The following is a 27,419-nucleotide window of genomic DNA, read 5'->3' as shown; positions in this document are numbered from 1 at the left end:
CAATTCAAGTTAGGTAAAAGCACCATTAGGTAAAGTAAAAGCAAAATTTATTTTAACAAATACAATGTGTAGGCAATAGCACACATTGCCTAACATCCATGGTGCATAACATAGACTGGGAAATATGTTACTGTTCTCTGAGCATGGTTCATTGGTGTGAAACATACAAATACGTATAGAAATCTCAATTTAAGTTATATGTAGTTTTAGCTTAACTCATTGTTTGTAGTGTAATTCATTCCCAATAAGAATTTGAATATCTTCCAGATGAACAAATTGATGTGTGAAAAAAGGACCTAAAACTGATATATTTCTTAAAAAGAACAATTTAATTTTGTAATATTCTTTACCTAAAATTTCTGATTTCTTAATCTTAAAATTGAATTTTGTTGAAGATTTAAAAAATGGATTGACAATATCAGCAAATTCATAAAGACACAAATGACCTAGGACAATGGTCATAAAATGTGTTGCTGCTTGTTCGATCAATGAAATAAACACACTTTGGTTTCAAAGTACATAAATATTTTAGCTTCCAATTATCTGGAATTGAGCTATTAGCATTTGAACTTTTATTGATATTTCTTCCACACATTAGCTAATAATCGCGAAATAAGGGGGATCTTGTTGGTTTTTCTAGACTATGAAAGTTCATAGAACTTTGTTTTATTGGCATGTTCTAACAGTTTGAAAGGCAGTTTATTTGCAAATGGCATATAAGTCAGGGAAGGCATTAAACTAGAATCAGGGTTAGGATGACAGAAGAGGACAAGACCCTTAATGAGGTTTCCATTATTATTTTAGAAGTACTATAAATGATGAGGACAAGGGAGAGCCCCTTACTGACATGGAAGCACCAAGAATACCTCCCACAGTAGAATATAAATGATTTTTAGATTATTCACTTTTCATTAATCAAGATTTGATAATCACACAATTAGTTCACTTTTATAAATTAATAATTTCAAACTTTAGACTTTATTTATAATGATAATTTTTATATTTTTATTACTTAGAAAATAATTTATATTTTTCCATCATTTAAACAAAGAGTAGGCCTGAGTCTCATGCCTTTTGCACAGCTTTTACCTTCAAAGAAAGTTCTCTGGGTAAGATAGGCAGGGAATATGGGGAAACTGCAAATTAACAGTCTACATACATCTAATATGAACAGTCTGTAAGATATTCTTTTTCTTTAGTTTAACTGGGATTGCAACGGTAAGATTTGTTCTGGTATTCAACCAAAATAGACAGAATTGGGTATTCTGTTTTTAGGAAGTAAATACTTTCTTGAACATAATATGAGAACATTTCTTCATTCATCAAATGAAGACTAATATAGATATATCCCTGTACAGAGCTACTGTCTTCATCTTTTATTGAGAGCCAAACCAGGTCTTATATAAAAGACAAAAAATATTACAGCTAACAAAAGCAAAAGTGGTGCTTTTATTAAGGAAACCAATATTTTAAAGGTTAATCTAGATATATAACTGGAAAGATGTTTATTAGCATGCTGAAAATAACACTGATGGCACTCAGAATATACCTGGTCTTTTGCTTAACAGAGAACCATGGCATCCAGGTAACCAGTTCCAACTTTTCCTACCATTGATTTTATGGTTTTCTAAACAATTATCTTTTTCCCTAGGTGGGCTAGAAACTCTTTCATTTGAAAGACCTGAGTTTATTTAATGGCACCTATAAATAGGCTCATATAAAAATGTAGTAAATTGCAACAAATACATTGGCACCACAGGAAGTAAGCTCTGGAGTTGGACGTGAACATAATAATATTGCTGTCACCTAAAAGGGGGAGAACTCTACTGGCAGAAAATGTCCCTTAGCATCCTTTGAGATGTACTGGGTGTGTACAAAAGTCACATACTTGGTGGATCCTCATCCCTTTATTTATCCCAATTGACTTCTAGCTGTAATACTAATTTATTTTTAAAGAAAAATGTATCAATCTTCCTGGATTGATGAACACAGTTCTGGAATGAAGATGTTCTAATCGCTTTGGCCACTATTATTCCTCTTATTTCCTGTACCTTAAAACAAAACAAACAAACAAAACCAGGCAGTTTGCTGAGACTTCCACTGTAGTAGCCAAGATGCCCCGCTAGTTGGACTATACAGCTTTGATGAAACTGCCAACAGACTGCGATGGGCTTCCAACTGTCCTGCCAGTCCACTCCCTCCAAACGTAGCTTTATGTTCAATTAATATTTATGTTAGAGATGGACAGGATTTGGAAGATGGGAAAATATTGGCTTTGTTAAGTAATTAGATGCAAAGGGTATGAGAAGATAAATGCTTTTTTTTCCCCTTTCTCTTAATTGCAGTGAAAGGAAAATAGTTAAATTCACTGGCAAAATTTGACTCATAGTAATTTTTGCAAACATAGAGACACACAGGCAAAACTAAGAAAATGAAAACAATTAGGTAAGTTCTAAAAAGTGAAGACCTGGTGTTAATTCAGAAATCTATTGAAATGTATTTTAATTATTTAGGTAGAGGCTGCATCCACTTGATCCTTTTTACATTTTCCTACTTATTGGAGAATTTGCCTTGAAACCATGTATATTTTTTTGTTGTATTATCTTTGCCTTAGTTTTTAAAATGCCATGAATTACTGTAAAATAATGCTTTGAAAGGGGAGAGTATAATATCCATTCATGAGAAACAAAAGTATTTTTAATGTAAACATTCCTTTCTACTACGTCAGAGAAAATAAAAACTGGAAATCACAATCAAGATTTACTTAGAAGCTAAGATTGTTTAGATAATGAGTAGGTCTATATATAGTACTGAAGGAAGAATCATAACCAAACATTGTTGGAAAGAAATGGACGCCAACTATAAAAATATGCTATTGGCTAACAGTCTTTCATCTGGGAGATATGGACCCAGAATTCATTCAGTTAGCAAAAGTTACTAGTGAAAAAAACATTCTTTGCAGCATCCTCATTTAATTGGCAAAAAAAAAAAAAAACTATATCAGATTATCATTTAAATTATAATAGGTAGATGATTGACTGTCCATCGACATCCATGCAAATGAATCATCATTCTCTTACTGGGCTTGGAGAGAACTACAATGTATAAAAATGGTGATTAAAGTATAACTTTATAAAAATGTTTCCCTTTTCCTTTTTTAAAAAAAGAGTTTACTATCTACAGAAACAAAAAAAAAAAACTTCATATTTACATCAAGATAACTATCATGACATATATAATAATATGAAATAAAATATTGAAAGTGAGTATCAACTTTTTAAATAGAGGTTTGGCTCACAGCATAAACAAGTGTAGATAACAAACAAACCAAAACAAAACAAACAAAAAGACTTTCAATAATAACCTGATCCTCAAACAATCTCTCTATAATCTCCCCTGCCAGAAGAAGCATGACTGACAATGGGCCAGATTGCCGATGGAGGCTACCCCGACAGCGTGTGGATACCACAACAGGGGCTGTCAGTGGGACCTTTGCCCCTGAAAGACAAACTGCAACAGTTGCCAAGAATCAGGCTTTTCCTACATCAACACAAAAACCCTGGGTTGAAATAATCTCCTTCCTCTCTTGCTATATAACCCAGAGTGATTTTTCTGTTTCCTTTTCTTCCTCTACCACACATTTTGCAGCAAATTAAGAAGACACAGGCGATCACGCTGAAGTACAATTTCCCAAGCCTTCTCTGGCATCGTTTAGAATTCTAACCTGACTGAAAGACCTGACTCCAGCTCTTCCCTAGGTGTTTATGTATAAAGAATGCCATCCCCTTAAATGGTGATTTGATCTTAGTTGAGTGACATCCATAATCACAGACAGCTCCTATACATTCATTAGGCAAGTAGACTGGAAAATGCCTCAGTCTTCCAGGTTTGAGGCTGGTGATAGAGCTCCTTCAAGTGGTGCATAATAGTAATGTAATACCAAACATGTGGCCCTCTCACTCAGCCCTTCAGTGCCCTCCATCTGCAAAAGGCCCTTTATTTGAAGCTAAATGGAGGAGGGCATTTGGAATGGCTGCTTCCCAAAGACACTCCACAGTGAATTTCCTTCTGTTTGTTCACATATACTCAGTCATTTGCTACAGCTATTCTATGAGTTACTCAAACCACAAAAATCTCTTTACATATGCACACACATGCACACAAGCACCCTTTCAAACTGTTCCCTTCTGTCTCTCTTTCACACACACACACACACACACACACACACACACACACACACGCAGTGTTGGCAGGATGTATCAGAATTCAAATAATGCTCTGGAACTTTCATCCCTCAGTACTAAGAGCAAAAGCTGCTTAGTTGGTAACCTACATTTCCTGCACTGTTTCCTTGCTAAGCCACACCATCTCCTTTGTGATTTGGTTTCCTTTATGATTTATTATATCACAGTGACCACTATATATCTTAATATAAATGCTACTAAATTGTGGAGCCAGCAATCCTGGCCTTCAGTGTGTATGTGTGTGCGTGCATGGGTGTGAATATGTTTTACATGTATCTATGTGGGAGCTTATATACACACACACATATATATTCCCTCCTTAAAAAATCCTTAGAAGCTGGTGTTGCAATGTGAAAGCTTCTTTGAGCAAAAAGTTTTTAACAATGTACCTCACTGTAAAAATATACACACAAAATGCGAAGAATCTCAAAATGCAATAGCCATTTGCCCATCTTCTCAAATTTCTACAGTGTTGTGTCTAAATGTTGTGCTGGCTTGAAGAGAGTCTTTGACAAGTCAATCTGTTTGGAAACACAGCCCATTCTATCCATTGTCACTGGTCTGGCTTTGGGGTTGGTATCTCCTCCCCTCTTGGTTTCCCTTTCTCTTCTTCTTCTTCCTTGATAGCCTGGATCTGTTCTGAAGAGTGCGATTGAGGGGTCGGGTCCAGGGATTGATTTTCTACACCTGCCAACCGTTGCTCCTCTTCAATGACTTTCTTCCACATCTTGTGGTTCTGTAAGAGGTGCTGAGTTATTTGGCAGTAGATTTTTCTCCTTTTGAAAGTCTTCTTTTCTAAAATAAATAAAATAAAATGCACCAAATTAGACTATTTAGTTGTGTGCTGAGCACACAAATGTTATCTCTTTTAAGATAATTAAGAGGAGTTAATCCGTAATCTTGGTTTGTATATTATAATAATGCAGTTTTGGAGAATGGGGAAGAAAGAGGAAAATGGCAATAATCATTAAAATATCACTCACAAATAACTAGGGATGGTATTTAATATTTGGCAATGTCCAGAGCAAGATTCTGCTTGTATCTTGGTATTATTCTCATTACATTTAGGCTCTCAAGGCTTTTTACATAGATCATTGAAATAACTTCTTGTTATGTCTGTCTCTGTCAGTCAATTTAATTCACAAACATCTACAAGACTGATATATTTAAAGATGGTTCTGATGTTCCTCATCTGCTTCATGTGGACTAAAATATTAATTTCAGGCTGGGCACGGTGGCTCAGGCCTGTAATCCCAGCACTTTGGGACGCTGAGGCAGGCGGATCACAAGGTCAGGAGATTAAGACCATACTGGCTAACACGGTGAAATCCCGTCTCTACTCAAAATACAACAAATTAGCTGGGTGTGGTGGCAGGCGCCTGTAGTCCCAGGTACTCGGGAGGCTGAGGCAGGAGAATGGTATGAACCCAGGAGGTGGAGCTTGCAGTAAGCTAAGATTGCGCCACTGCACTCCAGCCTGAGCAGAGAGCAAGACTCCGTCTCAAGAACATAAAATAAAATAAAATAAAATAAAATAAAATAAAATAAAATAAAATAAAAATCAATTTCAAAATGTAGTTAACTATACTTTACCCTGCTTTTTAAATTTTTAAAACATCTACACTGAACTCATATTTTCAAGCTGGTACTGCCTATCCTTCTGAAATGTTCTTTGCAACCACTGAGAGTATATATCCATTCATTTTTTAAAGACTCCATCAGATTTCACTGAATTCTTCTAAGAAATAACCTCTTTCTTCTAAATTTCTATGTTACTCCATATATACCTCCTAGAGTATATACTGTTTCTGTTTTTATTTTTTCCCTTTTGTTCTCCTTATCATTATCTCTTCTTCTGGTAACTGTGCATCCAAAATCATTTAGAGAGAACTTTTCCCCCTCCCTTCAATTATGTGGTTCTAGAAAAGGTTATTAAATTCTACTTCCTCACTCACAACCGGTCTACAAAATTGTATCACAGTGACTGGCCAATAGTTGCATGGGTGACCCAAGTTGGGCCTGAGTCCTTCCCTGAGATATTTCCCATTTGCACATAATGAATGTGGGTTTGAGAGGTATAATTGGAGATCCTTTCTCCTTTGCTTATGCATCTGGAATGAAGTGAACTTAGAGCTGCCTATAGTTCCAGCCTCATGAAGAAAGCAAGGCTGAAAGAACAAGCTATTAGGCAGGTGAGGCAGAGACAAAAGCAGGAACAAATAAGCACTGATAATAGCTAACATCATGTGTACATGAATCAATAATGTTCACTTTTTGTATATCCTCATTCCACTGGAATTTTATAACTTGTAACAACAAAAAAAGTTCTACCTTAGTATATCTCCTTTAAGAAACTAATCTTGGGCCAGGCGTGGTGGCTCACGGCTGTAATCCCAGCACTTTGGGAGGTCGAGGCGGGTGGATCATGAGGTCATGAGATCGAGACCATCCTGGCTAAGATAGTAAAACTCCGTCTCTACTAAAAATACAAAAAATTAGCTGGGCGTGGTGGTGGGCACCTGTAGTCCCAGCTACTCGGGAGGCTGAGGCAGGAGAATGGCGTGAACCTGGGAGGTGGAGCTTGCAGTGAGCCAAGATCGGCCACTGCACTCCAGTCTGGGCGACAGAGTGAGACTCCGTCTCAAAAAAAAAAAAAAAAAAAACAAACAAACAAAAAAAAAAAAGACACTTATCTTGGCATCTTCAAGATGGTAGGCTAGAGACATCTGGTACTTGCCTCCTCCACAGAGAAGAACCAATGGACTGAGTAGGTAATCAGACTTATCATCTAAAATATAATTTTGAATTCAACAGAGAAATGACAGGAAATACCTAAGATAAGGAAGAAGAAAAACAATTTGTAATATGAATGACAAATTTACTAAAGAGACAGGTATCAAGAAAAGAAAAAAGAGGAACCAAAGAGAAACTCTGGAATGAAGAATTCATTGAAAGAAATACATATACATCCAAAAGTTTTAACAATAGACTAGATCAAGTTGAAGAAAGAATCAGAATTTGAAGATGGGTCTTTTGTCATAACCCAGTCAGATGAACCTCAAAAACATAAAAAATAATAATAATAATAAACAAAGCTTGCATGACATATTTTAATTTTCAGTGTCCCAGAAGGTGAAAAGAAAATGAAAAGGACAGAAAACCTGTTTAACAAAATTATAGGTGAAAACTTCCCAAGTATAACAAATAGAGATTTAGACATCTAGATGCAGGAAGCTCAGAGAAACTCACAAAAATACAATTCAAGGTCTTCTCCATGGTGCGTTGTAGTCAAACTGTCAAAAGTCAAAGACATAGAGAGTTCTAAAAACAGCAAAAGAAAAGTATCTGGTAACTTACAAGGAAACTTCCATCAGACTAACAGATTTCTCAGCAGAAATCTTTCAGGCCAGAAGATAATGGGATAATATATTCAAACTGCTGAAAGAAAAAACCATATACCCAGCCAAGTTATCCTTCACAAATGAAGGAAAAATAAAGTCTTTTTTCACAGAAGCAAAACTCAGAGAATTAATCACCACTAGACCAGCACTACAAGAAATACCTAAGGGAGGCCTACATGTGAAAGCAAAAGGATGATATCTATCATTATGAAAACACTTGAAAGTGTAAAACCCACTGGTGGAACAAACACGAATAAGGAAATGAAAGGAATCAAATGTTACCACTACAGAAAACCACCCAAATGCAATGATAATCAATGAGAGAGAGAGAAAGGAAAAAAGATATACATAACAATTATAAATCAATTAACAAAGTGACAGGAATAAGGACTCAGATATCGATAATCACCTTGAGTGTAAACAGACTAAGAGTTCCACTTACAAGACACAGAATGGGTGAACTGATTAAAAAACATGACTTAATTATGTGCTAAGAAACTCATCTCTCCTGTAGAAAGATACAGACTAGAAGTAAAAGAAAAGACAAATATAGACTAGAAGTAAAAGAAAAATATACTTCATGCAAACAAAAACAAATAACAATCAAGAGTAGCTATACTTATGTTAGATGAAACAGAAATTAAGTCAAAACAGTAAAAAGTGGACATAGTCATTATATAATGACAAAGAGATCAATTCAGTAAGAAGATAAAGTAGTTCTAAACATATATGCACTAACACCAGAGCACCCAGATACTAAGACCAGATAACCTGATCTTAGCCGAGAGGCTGAGAAGCAATATCGCACCCAGATATATGCAAAGCAAATATTAATAGATCTAGAGAGAGAGAGAGAGACACTTCAACATAAAAATAGTTGAGGACTTCAACATCCCACTCTCAGAACTAGACAGCTCATCTAGACAGAAAATTAATAAATAAACATTGGATTTAAACTGCATTTTAGACCAATGGACCTAACAGATATTTACAGAACATTTTGTTGAACAGCTACAGAATACTCATTGTTAGCACATGGAATTATTCTCCAGGATAGGCCAGATGTTAGGACACAAAACAAGTCTCAACACATTTTTTAAAAATCTAAATCATATCAAGTTTCTTGTTAGACCACAATGAATAAAACTAGAAATCAATAACAAGACAAACTTCGGAAACTGTATAAATACAAGAAAATTAGAAAATTTGTTCCTGAAAGACCTTTGGGTTAAAGAGATAATTAAGAAATAAATCAATAAATTTCTTGAAACAAATGAAAGTGGAAACAACACAAAGTAGTAGTCAAAGGGAGGTTTAACACAATAAATATCAACAACAAAAAACTAAAAATATTTCAAATAAGCAACCCAATAATGCACCTCAAGGAACTTGAAAAGCAAGAACTAATTAGGCCATGAATTAGTAGAATAAAAGAAAACATAAAGGTAAGAAGAGAACTGAATACAATAGAAAATTAAAGACACAATGTATCTAGGAAACAAAAAGTTGGTTTTTTGAAAAGATAAACAAAATGAATAAGTCACTAGGTAGACTAACCAAGAAAAAAGAGAAGGCCTCCAAAAATAAAATCAGAAATGAAAAAGGAGACATTATAATGGATACCATAGAAATACAAAAGATTATCAGAGATTATGATGAACAAGTATGTATTAGCAAACTAGAAAACCTAGATGAAATGGATAAATTCCTGGAAACATATACCAAAATTGAATCAGGAAGAAATAGAAAACCTGAACAGACCCATAATAAGTAATCACATTAAATCAACAATAAAGACTCCCAACAATAAAAAGTCCACTACTGGATGACTTTGCATAAAAATGCTTTTTCTTCATCTATCCTCTCAAGAGATGCAGAAAAAGCATTTGATAAAATTCAACACCACTTCATGATAAAAACTAAAAATACTAGGAAGGAACATGCCTCAACATAATAAACACCACACATAATAAAACTACAGCTAATATCTGAATGTGCAAAGTTGAAAGCCTTTCCTCTAAGAACTGGAAAAGGACAAGATTGCTCACTATCACTGCTGCTATTCAAAATTGTACTAGAAGTCCTACTCAGAGCAATCAGGCATCCAAATTGGAAAAGAGGAAGTTAAATTGTCCCTCTTTGTAGATGATATAGTCCTATATCTAGAAAAACCTACACTCCACCAAAAAACACTTAGATCTGATAAATACACTGAGTAAAGTTGCAGGATACAAAAATTAATATACAAAAAATCAGTAGTATTTCTATACACCAATGATGAATTAGCTGACAAAGAAATTAAGAAGGCAATCCCTTTTACAATAGCTAAAAAAGTAGTAATGAGAAATAAATGTAACCAAGGTAGATAAAGACCTCTACATGGAAAACTACAAAAATCTGATGAAACATGTTGAAGACAACACAAACAAATACAAAGACATTCCATGATCATGGATCTGAAGTATTAACATTTTTAAAATGACTGTTCTACCCAAGCAATGTATAGATTAAATGCAATCTTTATTTAAAAAAAAAGACCAACACATTATTCAAAAAAACAGGAAAAACAATTATAAAATTTCTATGGAACCAAAAAAGAGCTTGAATAGCCAAAGCAATCCTGAACAAAAAGAACAAAGATGCAGGCATCACACTATCTGACTTCAAAATATACCACAAAGGTATAGTAAACAAAACAGCATGGTATTGGTATAAAAATGGACACATAGACCAAGAAAACAGAGACTCCAGAAATAAATGCATGTACTTATAGTCAACTGATTTATGACAAAGGTGCCAAGAATACATATTGAAGAAAGGACATATTTTTTATTAAGAGGTGCTGGGAAAATTGGATATTCACATGCAGAAGAATGAAACTAGACTCCATTTCTCACCATATACAAAAATGAGCTCAAGACAGATTAAAGACTTAAGTAAGGCCAAAACTATAAAATAGTTAGAAGACAACATAAGGGAAATTCTATAGGACATTGACCTAAGCAAAGATTTTATGATTAAGACCTCGAAAACCCAGGCAACAAAAACAAATATAGACAAATGGGACTAAACTAAAAACTAAAACCCTCTGTACAGCAAAGGAATCAACACAGTGAAGAGAAAATCTATAGAATGGAAGAAAATATATGCAAATTGTTCATACAACAAGAGACTAATATCCAGAATATACAAGAAAATCAAACAACAGTTAAAAAACAAAAACAAAAAATTCTATTAAAAAGTAGGCAAAGACACGAATAGACATTTCTCAAAAGAAGACATAAAAATGGTCAACAGGTATATGAAAAAATGCTCAATATCACTAATCACCAGGAAAATGCAAATCAAAACCACAATGAGATATCATCTTACCCCAGTTAGAATGGCTATTAGTAAAAACAGAAAAACAACAGTTGCTGGCAAGAATGTGGCAAAAAGGGAACTCATAACACTGTAGGAATATAAGTTAGTATAGCCACTATGGAAAACAGTACGCAGATTTCTCAAAACCTCAAAAGAGAACAACCATATGATCTAGCAATCTCACTACTGGGCATTTATCAAAAGGAAAAGAAATTAGTATATTAAAAAGACAATTGTACCCCCATACTTATTGCAGCAGTCTTCACAATAGCAAAGGTATGGAATCAACCTAAGTGTCTATCAGCTGATGAATGGATAAAGAAAATGTGGTATACAAACACAATGAAATAATATTCAGACATAAAAAGAATAAAATCATGTCATTTACAGCATCATTAATGGAACTGGAGATCATTATGTTAAATGAAATAAACGTAGAAAAGAAAGACAAATATCGCACGTTCTCACTCTTATGTGGAAGCTAGAAAAGTTGATCTCATGGAAGTGAGAGTAGAATGACAGACACCAGAGGCTGAGAAGGGTATATGGTTGGGGGTTAGGAGGAATGAAGAGATACTGATTAATTAGTACAGACCTACTAGTTAAAATAAATAAGTTCTTATCTTTAATAGCAGAGTAAGGTGACTACTGTTAACAATAATGTATTGCATACTTCCAAATAGTGGGAAGACGGGACTTCCCAACACATAGAAATGATATGGTTGGGCGCAGTGGCTCCTGGCTCATGCCTGTAATCCCAGCACTTTGGAGGCCAGGGTGGGTGGATCACCTGAGGTCGGAAGTTCAAGACCAGCCTGACCAACATGGAGAAACTCCATTTCTACTAAAAATACAAAAATTGGCTAGGCATGGTGGCATATGCCTGTCCTAGTTACTTGGGGGGCTGAGGCAGGAGAATCACTTCAATCCAGGAGGCAGAGCATGCGGTGAGCCGAGAATGCGCCACTGCACTCCAGCCTGGGCAACAGAGTGAGGGATACTCTAAATATCCTGATTTAATCATTACACATTCGATGTATGTGACAAAATATCACATGTGCCCCACATAAATATGTACAAATATGTATTGATTAAAAATACAAAAAGTTGCTTATAAGACAGGGAAATGCAAATGAAAACTATGCCTACTTAGAATAGCTAAAATGAAAATGACTCTAAAACATCAAGTGTAGACAAGGAATTTAACAATTAGAAATAATATAGTGCTTATAGGAATATACAGTTTTACATCTACTTTGGAAAATTATTCAGTTCTGTCTATTAATCTGAATAAATGAGTACCCTACTTAAAAAATAGAAACTCAAATCTTATTCTCATATATTCCAAACAGTTTCTCTTCTAGACTATAGGGTCTTTGAGGGAGCCTTGGACACACCTGTACAGATCTTACACATCAGCAAATATGCATTTAAAAAAGAAATACATTTTCTTTGACCAAATGATTCAGAGTTTTCAACATGGAAATATTAACAATAATTCTCACAGGATTATATCCTTTGAGGAAAAATAATAAACCCAATTTAAACAGAAAAATATATAAGATATTTTAAAGAAGACTAATGTCAGCATTCACTATTTAGGCTTCTAATTCTTTATTTATTTATGAATCACCTGGTATGTACCAAATGTTGTCCTCAGTTCTAGTGACCCTCTGACAGACAAGATGAATATGATGCTTGCCAGCAGCAGGCTTTTACTCTCGAGGAAAGATAGTGAACAAGCAGGTACAATTATACTGAGTCTTACGGAGTCTTTGAAAGTCAGCAGAAAGGGAGGGAAATGGCTCAGTTGGTACAATATTGTATGAAGGTGGTGGCTGGATTAGGACGGGGTAATGAAAATGAAGAAAATTCAATAAATATGAGATATATTTGTATGGTAGAATCAACAGGACTTGGCAACTGATTAGAGGTAGGCAATTAAGAGGGAGGAATCAGAGACAACCCTGTTTTCTGACCTGAGCAGTTGAGCATGTTGGTAAGATGCACTGAGAAAGGGAAGGTTGAATGAGGAGTAGATTTGAGGGTATATTAGTCCATTTCACACTGCTGATAAAGACATACCTGAGACTGGGTAATTTTTAAAGAAAAAAAGAGGTTTAATGGACTAAGAGTTCCACATGGCTGGGGAGGTCTCACAAACACGGCAGAAGGCAAAAGGCATGTCTTACATGGCATCAGGCAAAAAGAGAATGAGAGAGCCAAGCAAAAGAGGAAACCTCTTATAAAATCATCAGATCCATGACTTATTCACTACCAGGAGAACAATATGGGGGAAACTGCCTTCATGATTCAAGTGTCTCCCACTGGGTCCTTTCCACAACACATGAGAGTTATTGGAGCTACAATTCAAAATTAGATTTGGGTGAGGACACAGCCAAACCATATCAGAAGAAAATGAATAGAAGTATTCTGAACATGAGGTGTCTGGAAGACCTCTAAGTAGAGAGGTAAAGTAGGCAGCTGGTAGAGAGCTTAGAAGAGAGGTCTGTTCTCTTCCAAGAAACCAGAATATCATGTAACTCTCAGTACCGTCATCTAAGTGACAATTTTAGACTTCAGCCAAGAGTTCAGAAGTTCAGCTAAGATCCTCCCATTAGACTGAATTTCCCTGGTGTATTAGTCCATTCTCATGCTGCTATAAAAAACTGCCCAAGACTGGGTAATTTATAAAGGAAAGAGGTTTAATTGACTCACAGTTCCACAGGGCTGGAGAGGCCTCAGGAAACTTACAATCATGGTGGAAGGGGAAGCAAACATGTCCTTATTCACATGGTGGCAGGAAGAGAGAAGTGCCAAGCAAAGGGGGAAAAGCCCCTTTTAACCTTTAGAATCTCATAAGAACTCATTGTCACAAGAACAGCATGACAATAACCACCCCCATGATTCAATTATCTCCCATTGGGTCCCTCCCACAACATATGGGGATTATGGAAACTACAATTCAAGATGAGATTTGGGTGGCGACATAGCCAAATCATATTATTCTGCCCCTTACCCCTCCCAAAACTAATATCCTCACATTTTAAAACACAAGCTTGCCTTTCCAAAAGTCCCCCAAAGTCTTAACTCATTCCAGCATTAACCCAAAGTCCAAGTCCAAGGTCTCATCTGAGACAAGGCCAGTCATTTCTGCCTATAAACCTGCAAAATCAAAGGCAAATTAGTTACTTCCCAGATACAATGGTGGTATAGGCATTGGATAAATACAGTAATTACAAATGGGAGAAATCTGCCAAAACAAAGGGGCTACAGACCCCGTGTAAGTCTAAAATTCAACAGGGCAGTCATTATACCTTAAAGTTCAAAAATGATCTATTTTGACTCCATGTCTCACATCCAGGCCAAACTGATGCAAGAAGTATGCTCCCACAGCCTTGGGCAGCTTTGCCCCTGTGGCTTTGCAGGGTACAGCACCTCCCCTCCAGCTGCTTTCACAGGCTGGCATTGATGACCTGTGGCTTTTCCAGGTGCACAGTGCAAGCTGTTGGTGGATCTACCATTCTGGGATCTGGAGGACAATGGCTGTCTTCTTACAGCTCCACTGGGCAGTGCACCAGTGGGAACTCTGTGTGGTGGCTCCAACCCCACATTTCCCTTCCATACTGCCCTAGCAGAGGTTGTCCATGAGGGCTCTGCCCCTGTAGCCAACTTCTGCTGGAACATCCAGGCATTTCCATACATCCTCTGTAATCTAAGTGGAGGTTCCTAGACCTCAATACCTGTCTTTTGAACACCACAGACCTAACATGATGTGGAAGTTGCCAATGCTTGGGGATTGCACCCTCTGAAGCCATGAACTGAGTTGTACATTGGTCCCTTTCCGCCATGGCTGAAGCAGCTGGGACTCATGGCACCAAGTCCCTAGGCTGCACACAGCAGAGGGTCTGGGACCTGGCCTGTGAAGTCATTTTTTCCTCCTAGGCCTCTGGGTCTACGATAGGAGGGGCTGCTGCTAAGGTCTCTGACATGCCCTGGAGACATTTTCTCCATTGTCTTGGAGATGAACATTTTGCTCCTTGTTACTTATGCAAATTTTCTACAGCCAAGTTGAGTTTCTCCTAAAAAAAGGGTTTTTCTTTCCTATCATATCCTCAGGCTGCAAATTTTCTGAATTTTTATGCTCAGCTTCCCTCTTAAACCTAAGTTCCAATTCCAAACCATGTCTTTCTGAATACATAAAACTGAACGCTTTTAATAGCAACAAAGTCACCTCTTGAGTGCTTTGCTGCTTAGAGATGTCTTTGGCCAGATACCCTAAATCATCTCTCTCAAGTTCAAAGTTTCACAGATCTCTAGGGCTAGGGCAAAATGCCACCAGTCTCTTTGCTAAAACAAAGGGACTACAGGCCCCATGTAAGTCTAAAATTCAATAGGGCAGTCATTATACCTTAAAGTTCAAAACTGATCTTCTTTGACTCCATGAATCATAGTCAGGTCAAAATGATGCAAAAGGTGTGCTCCCACAGCCTTGGGCAGCTTTGCCCCTGTGGCTTTGCAGGGTAAGCAAAGCAGGAGTGACTTTTACTCCAGTTCTCAACAAGTTCCTCATCTTCATCTGAGACCACCTCAGCCTGGACTTTATTGTCCATATCACTATCAGCATTTTGGTCAGTGCCGTTCAATACGTCTCTAGAAGTTCCAAACTTTCCCACATCTTCCTGTCTTCTGAGTCCTCTGTATTAGTCCATTTTCATGCTGCTGATAAAGACATACCCAAGATTGGACAATTTACAAAAGAAATAATTTTATTGGACTTACAGTTTCACATGGCTGGAGAGACCTGACAATCATGGTGGAAGGCAAGGAGGAGCATCCTATAGTCTTGGGCAGCTCTGCCCCTGTGGCTTTACAGGGTACAGCCTCCCTCCTGGCTGCTTTCATGGACTGACATTGAGTGTCTGTGGCTTTTTCAGGCACACGGTACAAGCTGTTGGTGGATCTACCATTCTGGGGTCTGGAGGATAGTGGCTGTCTTCTCACAGTTCCACTAGGCATTGCCCCAGTAGCAACTCTGTGTGGTAGCTCTGACCCTATACTTCCCTTCCGCACTGCCCTAGCAGAGGTTCTCCATGAGAGCCTCACCCCTGCAGCAAACTTCTGCCTGAACATCCAAGAATTTCCATACATCCTCTGAAATCTAGGTGGAGGTTCCCAAACCTCAATTCTTGACTTCTGTGTACTCACAGGCTCAACACCATGTGGAAGGTGCCAAGGCTTGAGGCTTCCATCCTCTCAAGAAACATCCCAAGTTGTACCTTGGCCTCTTTCAGTGACAACTGGAGTGGCTGGGATGCAGGGAACCAAGTCCCTAGGCTGCACACTGCTCGGGGACCTTGAACCCAGTCTATGAAATCACTTTTTCCTGCTAGGCCCCCAGGCCTGTGATAGGAGGGGCTGCCATGAAGACCTCTGACATATACTGGAGACATTTTCCCCATTGTCCCGGGGATTAACATTTGGCTCCTCATTACTTATGTAAATTTCTGCAGCTGGCTTGCATTTATCCTCAGAAAATGGGATTTTCTTTTCTATTGCATTGCCAGATGGTAAATTTTCTAAATTTTTATGTTCTGCTTCCCTTATAAAATGGAATGCCTTTAAGAGAAGCACCCGTCACCTTTGAATGTTTTGGTGCTTAGAAATTTCTTTCACCAGATACCCTAACTCATCTCTCTCAAGTTCAAAGTTCCACCAATCTCTAGAGCACGGGGATAATGCTGCCAGTCTCTTTGCTAAAATAGAACAAGTGTCACATTTGCTCCAGTTCTCAACAAATTCCTCATCTCCATCTGAGACCACCTCAGCCTGGACTTTATTGTTCATATCACTATCAGCATTTTTTGTCAAAGCCATTCAACAAGTCTCTAGAAAATTCCAAACTTTCCCACATTTTCTTGTTTTCTTCTGAGCCCTCCAAACTGTTACAACCTCTTCCTGTTACCCAGTTCCAAAGTCGTTTCCACATTTGTGATTATCTTTTCAGCAGCATCCCACTCTACCAGTACCAATTTACTGTATTCGTCCATTTTCACGCATCTGACAAAGACATACCTGAGACTGGGCAATTTACAAAGGAAAGAGATTTAATGGAGAACTCACAGTTCCATGTTGCTGGGGAAGCCTCACTATCAAGGGGAAAGGAAAGGAGAAGCAAGTTGTATCTTACATGGATGGCAACATCCAAAAAGAGCTTGTGCAAGGGAACTCCTCTTTTTAAAACCATTAGATCTTGTGAGACTTATTCACTATTACAAGAACAGCACAGAAAAGACTTGCCACCATGATGCAATTACCTCCCACCAGGTCCCTTCACAACACATGGGAATTCAAGATTAGATTTAGGTGGAGACACAGCCAAACCATATTACTCTCCAGTCTCTAGGAAGTTCCAAACTTTCCTTCATTTTTCTGTCTTCTTCTGAGCCCTCCAAACTGTTCCAACCTCTGCCTGTTACTCTGTTCCAAAGTTGCTTCCACATTTTTGGATATCTTTATAGCAGCACCCCACTTCTGGTACCAACTTACTGTATTAGTCCATTTCACACTGCTATAAAGAACGCCCGAGACTGGGTAATTCAGAAAGAAAAGAGATTTAATTGACTCAGGGCTATGGAGGCCTCAGGAAATTACAATCATCGTGGAAGGGGAAGTAAGCATCCTTCTTCACTTGGTGGCACAGAGAAGTGCCAAGGAAAGGGGGAAAAGCCCCTTATAAAACCAGCAGATCTTGCGAGAACTCACTCACTATCATGAGAACAGTAGTATGGGGGTAACTGCCCCTATGGTTTGATTAGTTCCCACCAGGTCCCTCCCATGACACATGGGGATTATGGGAACTACAATTCAAGATGAGAGTTGGGTGGGGACACAGCCAAACCATATCATCTGGTATATAGGCTTTTCTCTTTTCTTTTGTGTATACATAATATCTGTGGAGACCTAGACTTTAGTAAAGCATTTGGTAAAAGTTTACTAAATGAGTAATTTTTTCTCTAGTTTTTGTTTCACATTTCCAGGTAAATGAAGAAGTATTGATAAGTGGTAAAATAAAACCAATATGAAAAAGTGGTTTACAGGGAATCCTGATCTAATTGAGACTGCATTAAAGAGTTAATAGTTCAAGCTGGCTATGGTGGATCATGCTGCCTGTAATCTTAGCTACTTGGGAGGCTGAAGCAGGAAGATCACTTGAGGTCAGGGGTTCAAAACCAGCCTGGGAAACATAGTGAGGCCCTGTCTCTACAGAAATAAATGAAGTGAGACTGCTGTCTCTACAAAAGTAAATAAACAATTTAAAAAAAAGTACAAGTTAGCAGGAAGATCAAAAGGGATATTTAGGTCTACTTAATGAGGTAGATATGACTTACTCTGGGAGCAAGAAAAAAAAGAAGAAAAAAAGTATTAATAGCACAATAATGAAATAAGAAAACAAAGCCAATTTCTATAGGTGACAAAGAAACTTGGAGGTCATCTACCAACATCTTTGTGGAAGTGCTAGTCATTCTTTTAACGGTTTTATTACAGTGCACTGCAGACATTTCTTGTACTCTACAGAACAAGAAAATTAATTTTTAAAACACAGTGCAGAAAAAGGACATTAAATTATCTTGAATTAGTTTTGAACCATACAGACACAGAATGACAATTATTAAATTGAATGAGTGCTGAGGGAAATGAACACAGGCAGAGACAAAAGGAAAAAAATATATGTATGATAGTCATCATTTCTGCATGAGATAGACTCAAACTAACTGGCAAATACTTTCCAGGACACTTTGGAAACAAAGATCAATTAAGCTCAGAGCTTGCCTTAAAGGAGCTTATACTCTCTGTAAGAGAGCACACCAAGAAGACAAAAACTGAAATACAAGTGCTATGTTTTATGACAGATATATTCTTGTGACCACGATGGGCTTGCCATTTCTCTCAGTTTGCCTCAATGTTAGACTTCTAGACTATAGGACCCTGACCTCCCTCTTGTCAGAGCATTTACTTTAGAAAACCTGAAACAGCAAATTATTTCTCTGTCCCTCTGGAATATAGGTAAATCTTCTCCCAGCCTCTAACTAGCTTTACGATCTTACAAAATAAAATTTAAATTTTAAAATTTAAAAAAGATTTAAATGAAGGAAGGAAGGATGGAAGGAAAGAAGAAAGGTAGGTGAGCAGGCAAGCCTACCTCCTAGTCTCTGTGGGGAGGGAGGAGCCTAACTTTAGTAAGTACCAATTAACAGGTGACTTAATCATACTAGCCAATGCTCCCATAACGTCCTCCAGCACTTTTTCACTAGCTTACAGCAGCATTTAACAATTCTGCCTTTTGCTTCAACAGAGTTCAATCTGTCTCCCCATTACAATAGTCTTGAATAAAGCCTTCATTGCCATTTTTAACAAATGTCTGGTGCAATTTATCTTTGATACATCAAACCACGGCAACACAAAAGACTCAAACTGTGGAAAATTAGGTATAATTTTTTTAAAGGACCTGGTACCTGGGCTGGATGTAAGTAATGAGAATTAAATACACTAGATGAAAAGGGGCTAGCAGTATTCCAAGCAAAGTTTGAAGAACTGGGACACAAGCAAAAGTGTATGGGCCACAGGCTATGACCCCTTATATCAATTCTTCCATTTGAAAGCTTCCTAACAAGGGCAGTAGATATAATTGCAATTTAAATAAATTTGAATTCTTTCTATGAAAGTCAATAAAATACATTAATACATCAGATTTTTTAAAAGCAAATTAAAAATTACCCTTCTACCTCTACTTGTCTATTTCTACTTTGTTTTTGTTATAAATCAAATTCTGTTGAGAAATTTTTAAATGTTAATATACTTTTTAACCTAATCGTTTGAATCAAGAGAGTTGCAGAGGACCCCTGTGTGATGGACAGGTTTGAATCATGGTTACAGCAAACACTCTTCAGTTCAAGGTGATTATTTCATCTTAAAGTTATACACATTGATTGAAGTGCATTCATAGTGAAGAAGCTAACAAAAGCTCAATTTTCCTCTTTTTCCCTTCCAGGGCAGTCCCCCTGAGAGTAGCCGTCCTCTTATTAATACTGTTAAATGTTAGCAATAAACCTCTCTGGAATTATACTGAATAAGAAGGTGACGTAGAAGAAAGTTTATACCAAATAAATTTGCGTAGATTAGAGTCCGCAGGTGGTCTAAAACATGCCTGTATTGGGAGCCAAATTGTTCAGTACTGGAACCTTTTGAAAGGAGAACAAAGAGCCTTTCATTGCTCAAATTCTAAATGCAGCTTAGTACTTCATTAGAAACCTCTTAGTTCGCTGTAGGAATCTTTCAGATTTAATTATAAGTTGGGATAAAAACCTTCTTTTCCTAGGATACCATATTGAATCATTTTATTCTGTGTTTCCTGGGACATCTCCAAGTTTTACAAACTACAGAACTTATCTGTGCATATTTATTTTTTTCTGAAACCTAAGTATTAGGCAAAGTCAAGGTAACCATTTTAGCCAGTATGAATTCTGAAATTAAAATTACTAAGAACCAAAAGCATTGAAGTTAAAAATTAAGAAACCTAGGTTCCCTTTCTTGTTCTACAACCTTGCAATGTTATTTAAATTTCTGAGCCTTAGTTTAATCTTTTGTAAAGTGAGGCAGCTAAACTGATAAGCATCAATTTGCCCTTCATTTCTAAAGTTCCGTTACTCTATGTGGCCAATATTTAGTAAATACTAACGTTGCTCCATATTTACCATTTTCTTGGTTGTAAAGAAATACTTTAAAGATATTATTTCCAAAGCTACATATCAAATCATTGTGGATGGGATATTTTTAAATTGTAATATAATGTGGTCAGTTAACTTTTGGAAGGCATGAGCAAACAGAACCCCAAAAACTCTCATTCCTGCTTTAGTGAACTTGATAAAAATGGGAAGGTATGACAACCCAACCCTTCAGAACAGAAAGAAATGCAATATGTGGTTGTAGCATTTGCTGCTAAAGGCTAGGTTGACAAGTTGAGCCTGTTAAATCTTCTGGCCTGGGTCCTTCAATTCCCAATGCCTGGATCTATGTGTCTGTATTTTCCATGTGTTTGAGTTCAAATAGCAGTAAGTCAGGGCCCCTGGGAACAAAGCTTTTCCAGAGGCTAAGCCGACAATACCTTCATTCAGTGGAAAAACTGTCTTATTCTTAGTAAGACAGCAAACTACCTGGCTCTTTGAAATGAAAACAAATAAAAAGAGAAAACTAATACATGTTTATTGAGTGAAAAAAATGAATGAATAACCCATGAAATCCAAGTCTTGGTTTCTAGCTCTGAATCCCAAGATCAGTACAAACTTTCTAATGGAAGTCTTTTTATTTGCATCAGATAAATAAAATATAATTACTTTGACAGTAGCATATTGAAGAAAAACAACTTTTATTTTCCCCCATTCTACAAAAAATAATTAACAGGCCAGATCTGACCTAAAGCTCAATTTGCAAAATTCTACCTCATAAGTTCATAATTGATAATGACTTCTTTATGTTTGCTTATGTGTGCCTACAACAAGGTGCTTATATGAGAGTAAAATGGATCAGTATAAGGTTAATCTGCTTACAAGATGGTTGGAATGAACCAAGTTGTGCATTATCCTGACTGTGATAAAAATAGGCACAAAATGATCAGAATGTCTTTCATTGGTTGTATTTTTGGTAAGAACTTTAAGAATATTAAGATGGTACTTAATCTGTAAAGGTAAACAGAAATCACATACTATGTTCTTACAAACACAGGAACAGTATTTGTGTAATGTCATTGTAAGGGTCATGGATTTTTACTAATTATGCTATTAGTCACTGTTTGTTTCATGACAGGATAAATAGGAGAGTAGCTTTAGAGGCATAAATAAAAATGATTTTATTGTCGATTAAGCTAAATAGGTTAGATTGGCCACATGATGCACTCCAGGCAATTACCAGATGTGATAAGTTGTCATTGTCACTGTTGCTACTGCCCTGGTCCAAAGACACAGTCATCTCTCACTTGGATAATTTCAACGGTCTCCTAACTGATCCCCCTATGTCTATCCTTGCTCCCTTCCCAACCCCAAGCATATTCTAAATAGAATAGCTGAAGCAGTCCGGTTAAAATGTAAGTTGAGTCTACTAACGCTTCTGTTCAATACCACTGACGATTTCCCATCTTACTCAAGAGTAAACGCCACAACTCTTACCGTGACCTATAGAGTCCTATCTTCCAAGCTCGTCTAGGCTGACTTATTTGTTGTTGCTGTTCTTCTGTGTTGTTTTGTTTTAGGCTTTCAGCACCTGAAACCATGGTTGTTAGTTTCTGTCTCTAGTGATAAGCAGAACAGAGGGATGAGGAAGGGGCTTTACTGGCCCAACCAGAAACAGAAACTAAGAACCCATGACTGTATTCTCTCCCTTGGACAGCTTGGTTCCCGACTGCCTCTGTCCTGCTGCTCCGGCTATCCCAGTTCTCCTGCTGTTCCCTGAGCACCCCACCCAATGTACACCTCCGGACGTTTGCACAGGTTGCTTTCTCCTCTCTTTAGAATCCTCTTTCCACATACAGCCCCAGGGAGCACTCCCTTACTTCTTGCAGGTCTTTTCTTTTTATTTTTACAATCTTTCCCTTGTTTACATCTTTCCTATCACTGGTTATCTTACCTAAAATTTTAACCTATGTCTATAATATTTTATATCTCCCTCCTTTTATTTTTACTCTCATATTTCTCAGTATTTATCACTACAGTAAATAATACTGTATCTAACACACTATAGATACACTCACTTGTTCTGTTTATTGTCTACTGATCCCACTAGAATATACTTCTATAAGGGCAAGGATTTTTTTTTTTTTTTTTGTCTTTTTTCCCCACAGCTCTATCTCTAGTACCTAGGATGCCTGACACAGAGCAGGTGCTCAATAAATGTCTGTTGAATGAACAAATGAATACTACCACCTATCTCTTCACATGGAGTTCCTCTAACCAAGCCAATAAAAACCTATGATTGGTCTTCACAGTAACTGAAACTCTTTCACTTTTAAATCACTAAGATAACCTGAAGCAGCCGGGCGTGGAGGCTCACGCTTGTAATCCCTGTACTTTGGGAGGTCAAGGCTGGTGGATCACAAGGTCAGGAGATCGAGACTATTGGGCTAACATAGTGAAACCTCATCTCTACTAAGAATACAAAAAAAAAAAAGAAAAAATAGCCGGGTGTAGTGTCGGGCACCTGTAGTCGCAGCTACTTGGGAGGCTGAGAATGGCATGAACCCGGGAGGTGGAGCTTGCAGTGAGCCGAGATGGCGCCACTGCACTCCAGCCTGGGCAACAGAGCGAGACTCCATCTCAAAAAAAAAAAAAAAAAAACCTGGAAAAAAAAACCCAAAAAGCAGATACCCTGAAGAATAGGCTTCAAAACTTTTTTTTTTTTAAACTTCATGATGAAGATATCTTTGTATCATCTTTGTATCATATGTGTTATTATTATAGATTCCATAGTCTGGAATTTCTATTGTTATGATATTGGGGAAAGGAGCTACCCGTAATCAAACTCGGCAAATGATGTGTAGACCTGGAGTATTGTATTTCATGAGAAGCATAACATTCATCTAAAGTAAGAAAGCAATCCCAAGGAAAACACATTAGAACTAGGTTTTAGAACTTACTTGGAGATTCATTATTTTCACAGGTTTCCTCTTCATTTGGTGCTGCTGCTTCTTCCTCCTCTTCTTCTGGGTCATCGGTATCTCCTGACTCATCACTGTCTTCCACCCATTTTCCTGGCATTAGTCCGGCTGAATCATAGGAGTTGCACAGAGGCCCCACAATGTGAGAGATGAAGGATTCCTGAAGGTTGGCCAGCTGAGGAGCAGAACGATCCATGAAGGGGCTTATGGGTAACCCAAGGCTGGCCTCTTCATCGCCCTGGAAATAAAATACAAGCGAAGTCAACATTCACCTGGTGTCTGAAATTTGTAAATATGCAAAACCCCAGACATTAATGCACAAATTTCTTTACTTGACTGCTAAAGGATCCTACCTCAATTGCTAAGATTCCTATAGAAACACTGTTGCTAATTAGTACTTTTGTGATCTTGAGGTTTTTGATTTTTATCAAGGAGAAATACAGAAAGTCTAAATTCTAATGTATAAGTAGATTATAAGTAGTAGTGTTTCATATAATGCATTTATATGAAATGCAATGGTGAGGTTGGGCGTGGTGGCTCATGCCTGTAATCCCAGCACTTTGGGATTACACAAAGTCAGGAGTTCGAGACCAGCCTGGCCAACATGGTGAAACCCCATCTCTATTAAAAATACAAAAAATTAGCGGGGCATAGTGGCAGGCACCTGTAATCCCAGCTACGCGGGCGGGTGAGGCAGGAGAATCACTTGAACCCAGGAGGTGGAGGTTGCAGTGAGCTAAGATCGTGCCATTGTACTCCAGAGTGACAGAGTGAGACTCTGTCTCAAAAAAAAAAAAAAATAAAATAAAAATGCAATAGTGAGAACAATTCTTTAAAAAATATGTAAATGTAGACTATTTTCCTTTTTTGCTCTGACTTCCAGAAAGCTTTAAAGAATTTATTGTTCAATTCAAGGGGTTACCTTATCCCAGATTTTGTTTGAATTTTTAATGTACCTCCTGTGATTGTGTGGTTTCTGATATTCTTATTTATCTATATGTTTAATAATATTACTGTACAAATGTTTTATTTTGAAGTGCTTCAAATGTTTCTGAGGAAAACAGGGAGATTTTTAGCCAGCAGTTATCTAGCAAAATTTAAAATATCTCAAAATATCAGCAACAATTACGCCTAAGAAGTGATATTATTATACATGAATTTTCCCTTTAATTTACATTTTTCTGCATTTCCATATTTCAGGAATGATTATGAATTAATCCCATTCTTAGGAAGGGCAATACATTATTTTTAAAAAACACAAACCTTTCATTCTATATATGAATCCTACCTATAGTAACCATAAAATTTCATTCTAATCTCTGTTTAAATATGTCCAATGACAGTCAATTTATTACCATTAATAAGGTGTCTCAGCCTATTTTTGGACAGCTTTAGCAATATAAATTTCTTTCTGACATTGACCTGAACTCTACCTCCCAATAACTTCTATAGACTGGTATATTCATACCTTTTTTAGGGCAGTAGAGAGGGATCTAACTTTTTTTATGAATCAGATCCTGTGCTAAGTATGTTACATAATTTATCTTCTTTAATCTCCACAGCAATGTTATGATTAACCTATTTCTAAATTAGCATGTCACTCCTTTAAATATCTGAAGACAGTTATATTTCCCCAAGAGTAGATATCTTCATTTTTTTCACGTGCTTTTCTGTCACTTATTCCTGTCTTTTATGCATGCTCCTTCACCTCCACATTATTTTTAAGAGTGGTTCACAGTACCAAACAGGAAGGTTCAAGTGCATTCTGATCAGTGTAGGCTAATGTCAGAAGGATCAATCCCGGCTTATGTAATTGTGGTAGCTTTTTGAGTAGTCTGTTAACTCTCACATTATCATGTCAAATGAAATGCCTATTTCTTTTTAGCTTTTTCATATAATGCTGTTAATAATTTTTTTACAAAAGTGAAGTTAATCTAATATGCAGATACATTTGAACTACCATATACATATACATATAAACTATTCCATATATGTTTAAACTACCTTCTATGATAATAAATAATTTTTTTAGGAAAGTAAGTGAAATTAATGTGATATGCATATACATTTAAACTACTATATACATATAAGCTACTCCATATACATTTAAACTACCTTCTATGATAATAAATACATCTATAAAAGAGCAGTATTTCAAGGATCTTCTTAACGTCTGACTTCCACTATCTCAGTATCTTCTTCCCCCAAATGCTTGCAAATAACTTTATCATAGAGTTCTATGATTATATTTGAGTCCAATTTTTACACATGTCACTTTTTATCTCTTGATCAAAATTGACCAGTGCATTTTCTGATAAAAATATGAATATTAAATAGAGTGATCATACTTTCATAGCTGTTAGAAGCTTTCAGCAATTCATGAGCAACCTGTAAGTATAGATTAAGCTATATTAAACAGTTGTCAGTTACCTGTTCATAAAATTCATTGACAATACCATCGGTCCACTGAAGATGGAGTTCTTTACATTTAGCTGGACCATTGATATCAGCCAACTTTATACACATTTGACAAACCAGTAGACGATCATTTTCATTGGTCCAATCTATTCCAACATCATCATTTACCTATTTGAGAGACAAAGTTAAAATATATTTTGCTTTGATAAAAGCAAAAGTTGAACAGAAAACAATAGAACATTTATTGTCTTCATATTATACAGGGATCATAATACTAAATAATTGGGAACCTCTAGCTACTTAAAAATGTTATTGGCCTGTGTAAATTAATGGTAAAAAAAAGTTCATGAAAAAGTAAAATAATGAATTATGGATAAAATAATAATAATGGGCGACAGGGTGAGTGTAGTCAAAAATAATTTAATTATACATTTTAAAATAACTAAAAGAGTATAACTGGATTGTTTGTAACACAATGGATAAATATTTGAGGTGACAGATACCCCATTTACTCTGTTGTGATTATTATACATTATATGAATTTATTAATATAACCCATAAATATATACACCTACTATGTACCTACAAAAACGAAAATTTTAAAAATCATTAATTATTGAATTAGCAACAAATGCTTTTTAAAACTGGCATGTATAATAAAAAAAAATTTCTTTTTTTGAGACGGAGTCTTGCTCTGTCTCTCAGGCTGGAGTGTCGTGGTGCAGTCTTGGCTCACTGCAACCTCCACCTCCCAGGTTCAAGCAATCTTCCTGCCTCAGCCCCCCAAGTAGGTAGGACTACAGGTGTGCGCCACCATCCCTGGCCAATTTTTGTACTTTCAGTAGGGATGGCGTTTCGCCATATTAGCCAGACTGGTCTCGAACTCCTGGCCTCAAGTGATCCACCCACCTTGGCCTCCCAAAGTGTTGAGATGACAGGCGTGAGCCATTGCGCTTGGCCTTATTATCAATGACTATTAAAATAATATAGTTACAGTTCATAAAAATTTGTCATAACTTAATATTTGGGCATTTACTTTTGAGGTATAAAATTGTGCTTCAAGATTTTGATCTGTACTGTTGCCAGATAATTTATATAAATATACCATAGAGATGAGAACAAATTAAATCAATCAAAAACCACAACGACAGAATGTGTTATTTCTCTGTGGTACAAAGCATAATCCATAGAGACAGCATCTCAGCTTCTTGGGCATCTAGATTCAGATCAACACCTATATGTCTGCTTCTGGTTAAACATTTTATTGTATTCCATTTTCACATTTGA

The 27,419-nt window shown here is 36.8% G+C and overlaps 1 protein-coding gene across 1 annotated transcript in view; it reads right to left on the bottom strand.

Annotated features, from left to right (window-relative positions):
- Nucleotides 1–680: 680 nt before the first annotated feature.
- The window catches only part of PDE3A (phosphodiesterase 3A), a 321,926-nt gene continuing 295,187 nt past the window's right edge, over nucleotides 681–27,419 (bottom strand). Inside the window, exons 14-16 of the mRNA XM_010361353.2 lie at nucleotides 26,145–26,300; nucleotides 23,694–23,952; nucleotides 681–5,039 (exon numbers count right to left, since the gene is read on the bottom strand). Coding sequence (XP_010359655.1) covers nucleotides 4,798–5,039; nucleotides 23,694–23,952; nucleotides 26,145–26,300 — 657 coding nt within the window. The 3' untranslated portion in view covers nucleotides 681–4,797. The remainder of the gene's footprint in view (nucleotides 5,040–23,693; nucleotides 23,953–26,144; nucleotides 26,301–27,419) is intronic.

Source organism: Rhinopithecus roxellana, chromosome 10 (genome assembly GCF_007565055.1).
Source record: "Rhinopithecus roxellana isolate Shanxi Qingling chromosome 10, ASM756505v1, whole genome shotgun sequence".
Taxonomy (NCBI): Eukaryota; Metazoa; Chordata; class Mammalia; order Primates; family Cercopithecidae; genus Rhinopithecus; species Rhinopithecus roxellana.
This window is presented reverse-complemented; position numbering and strand designations above follow the sequence as displayed.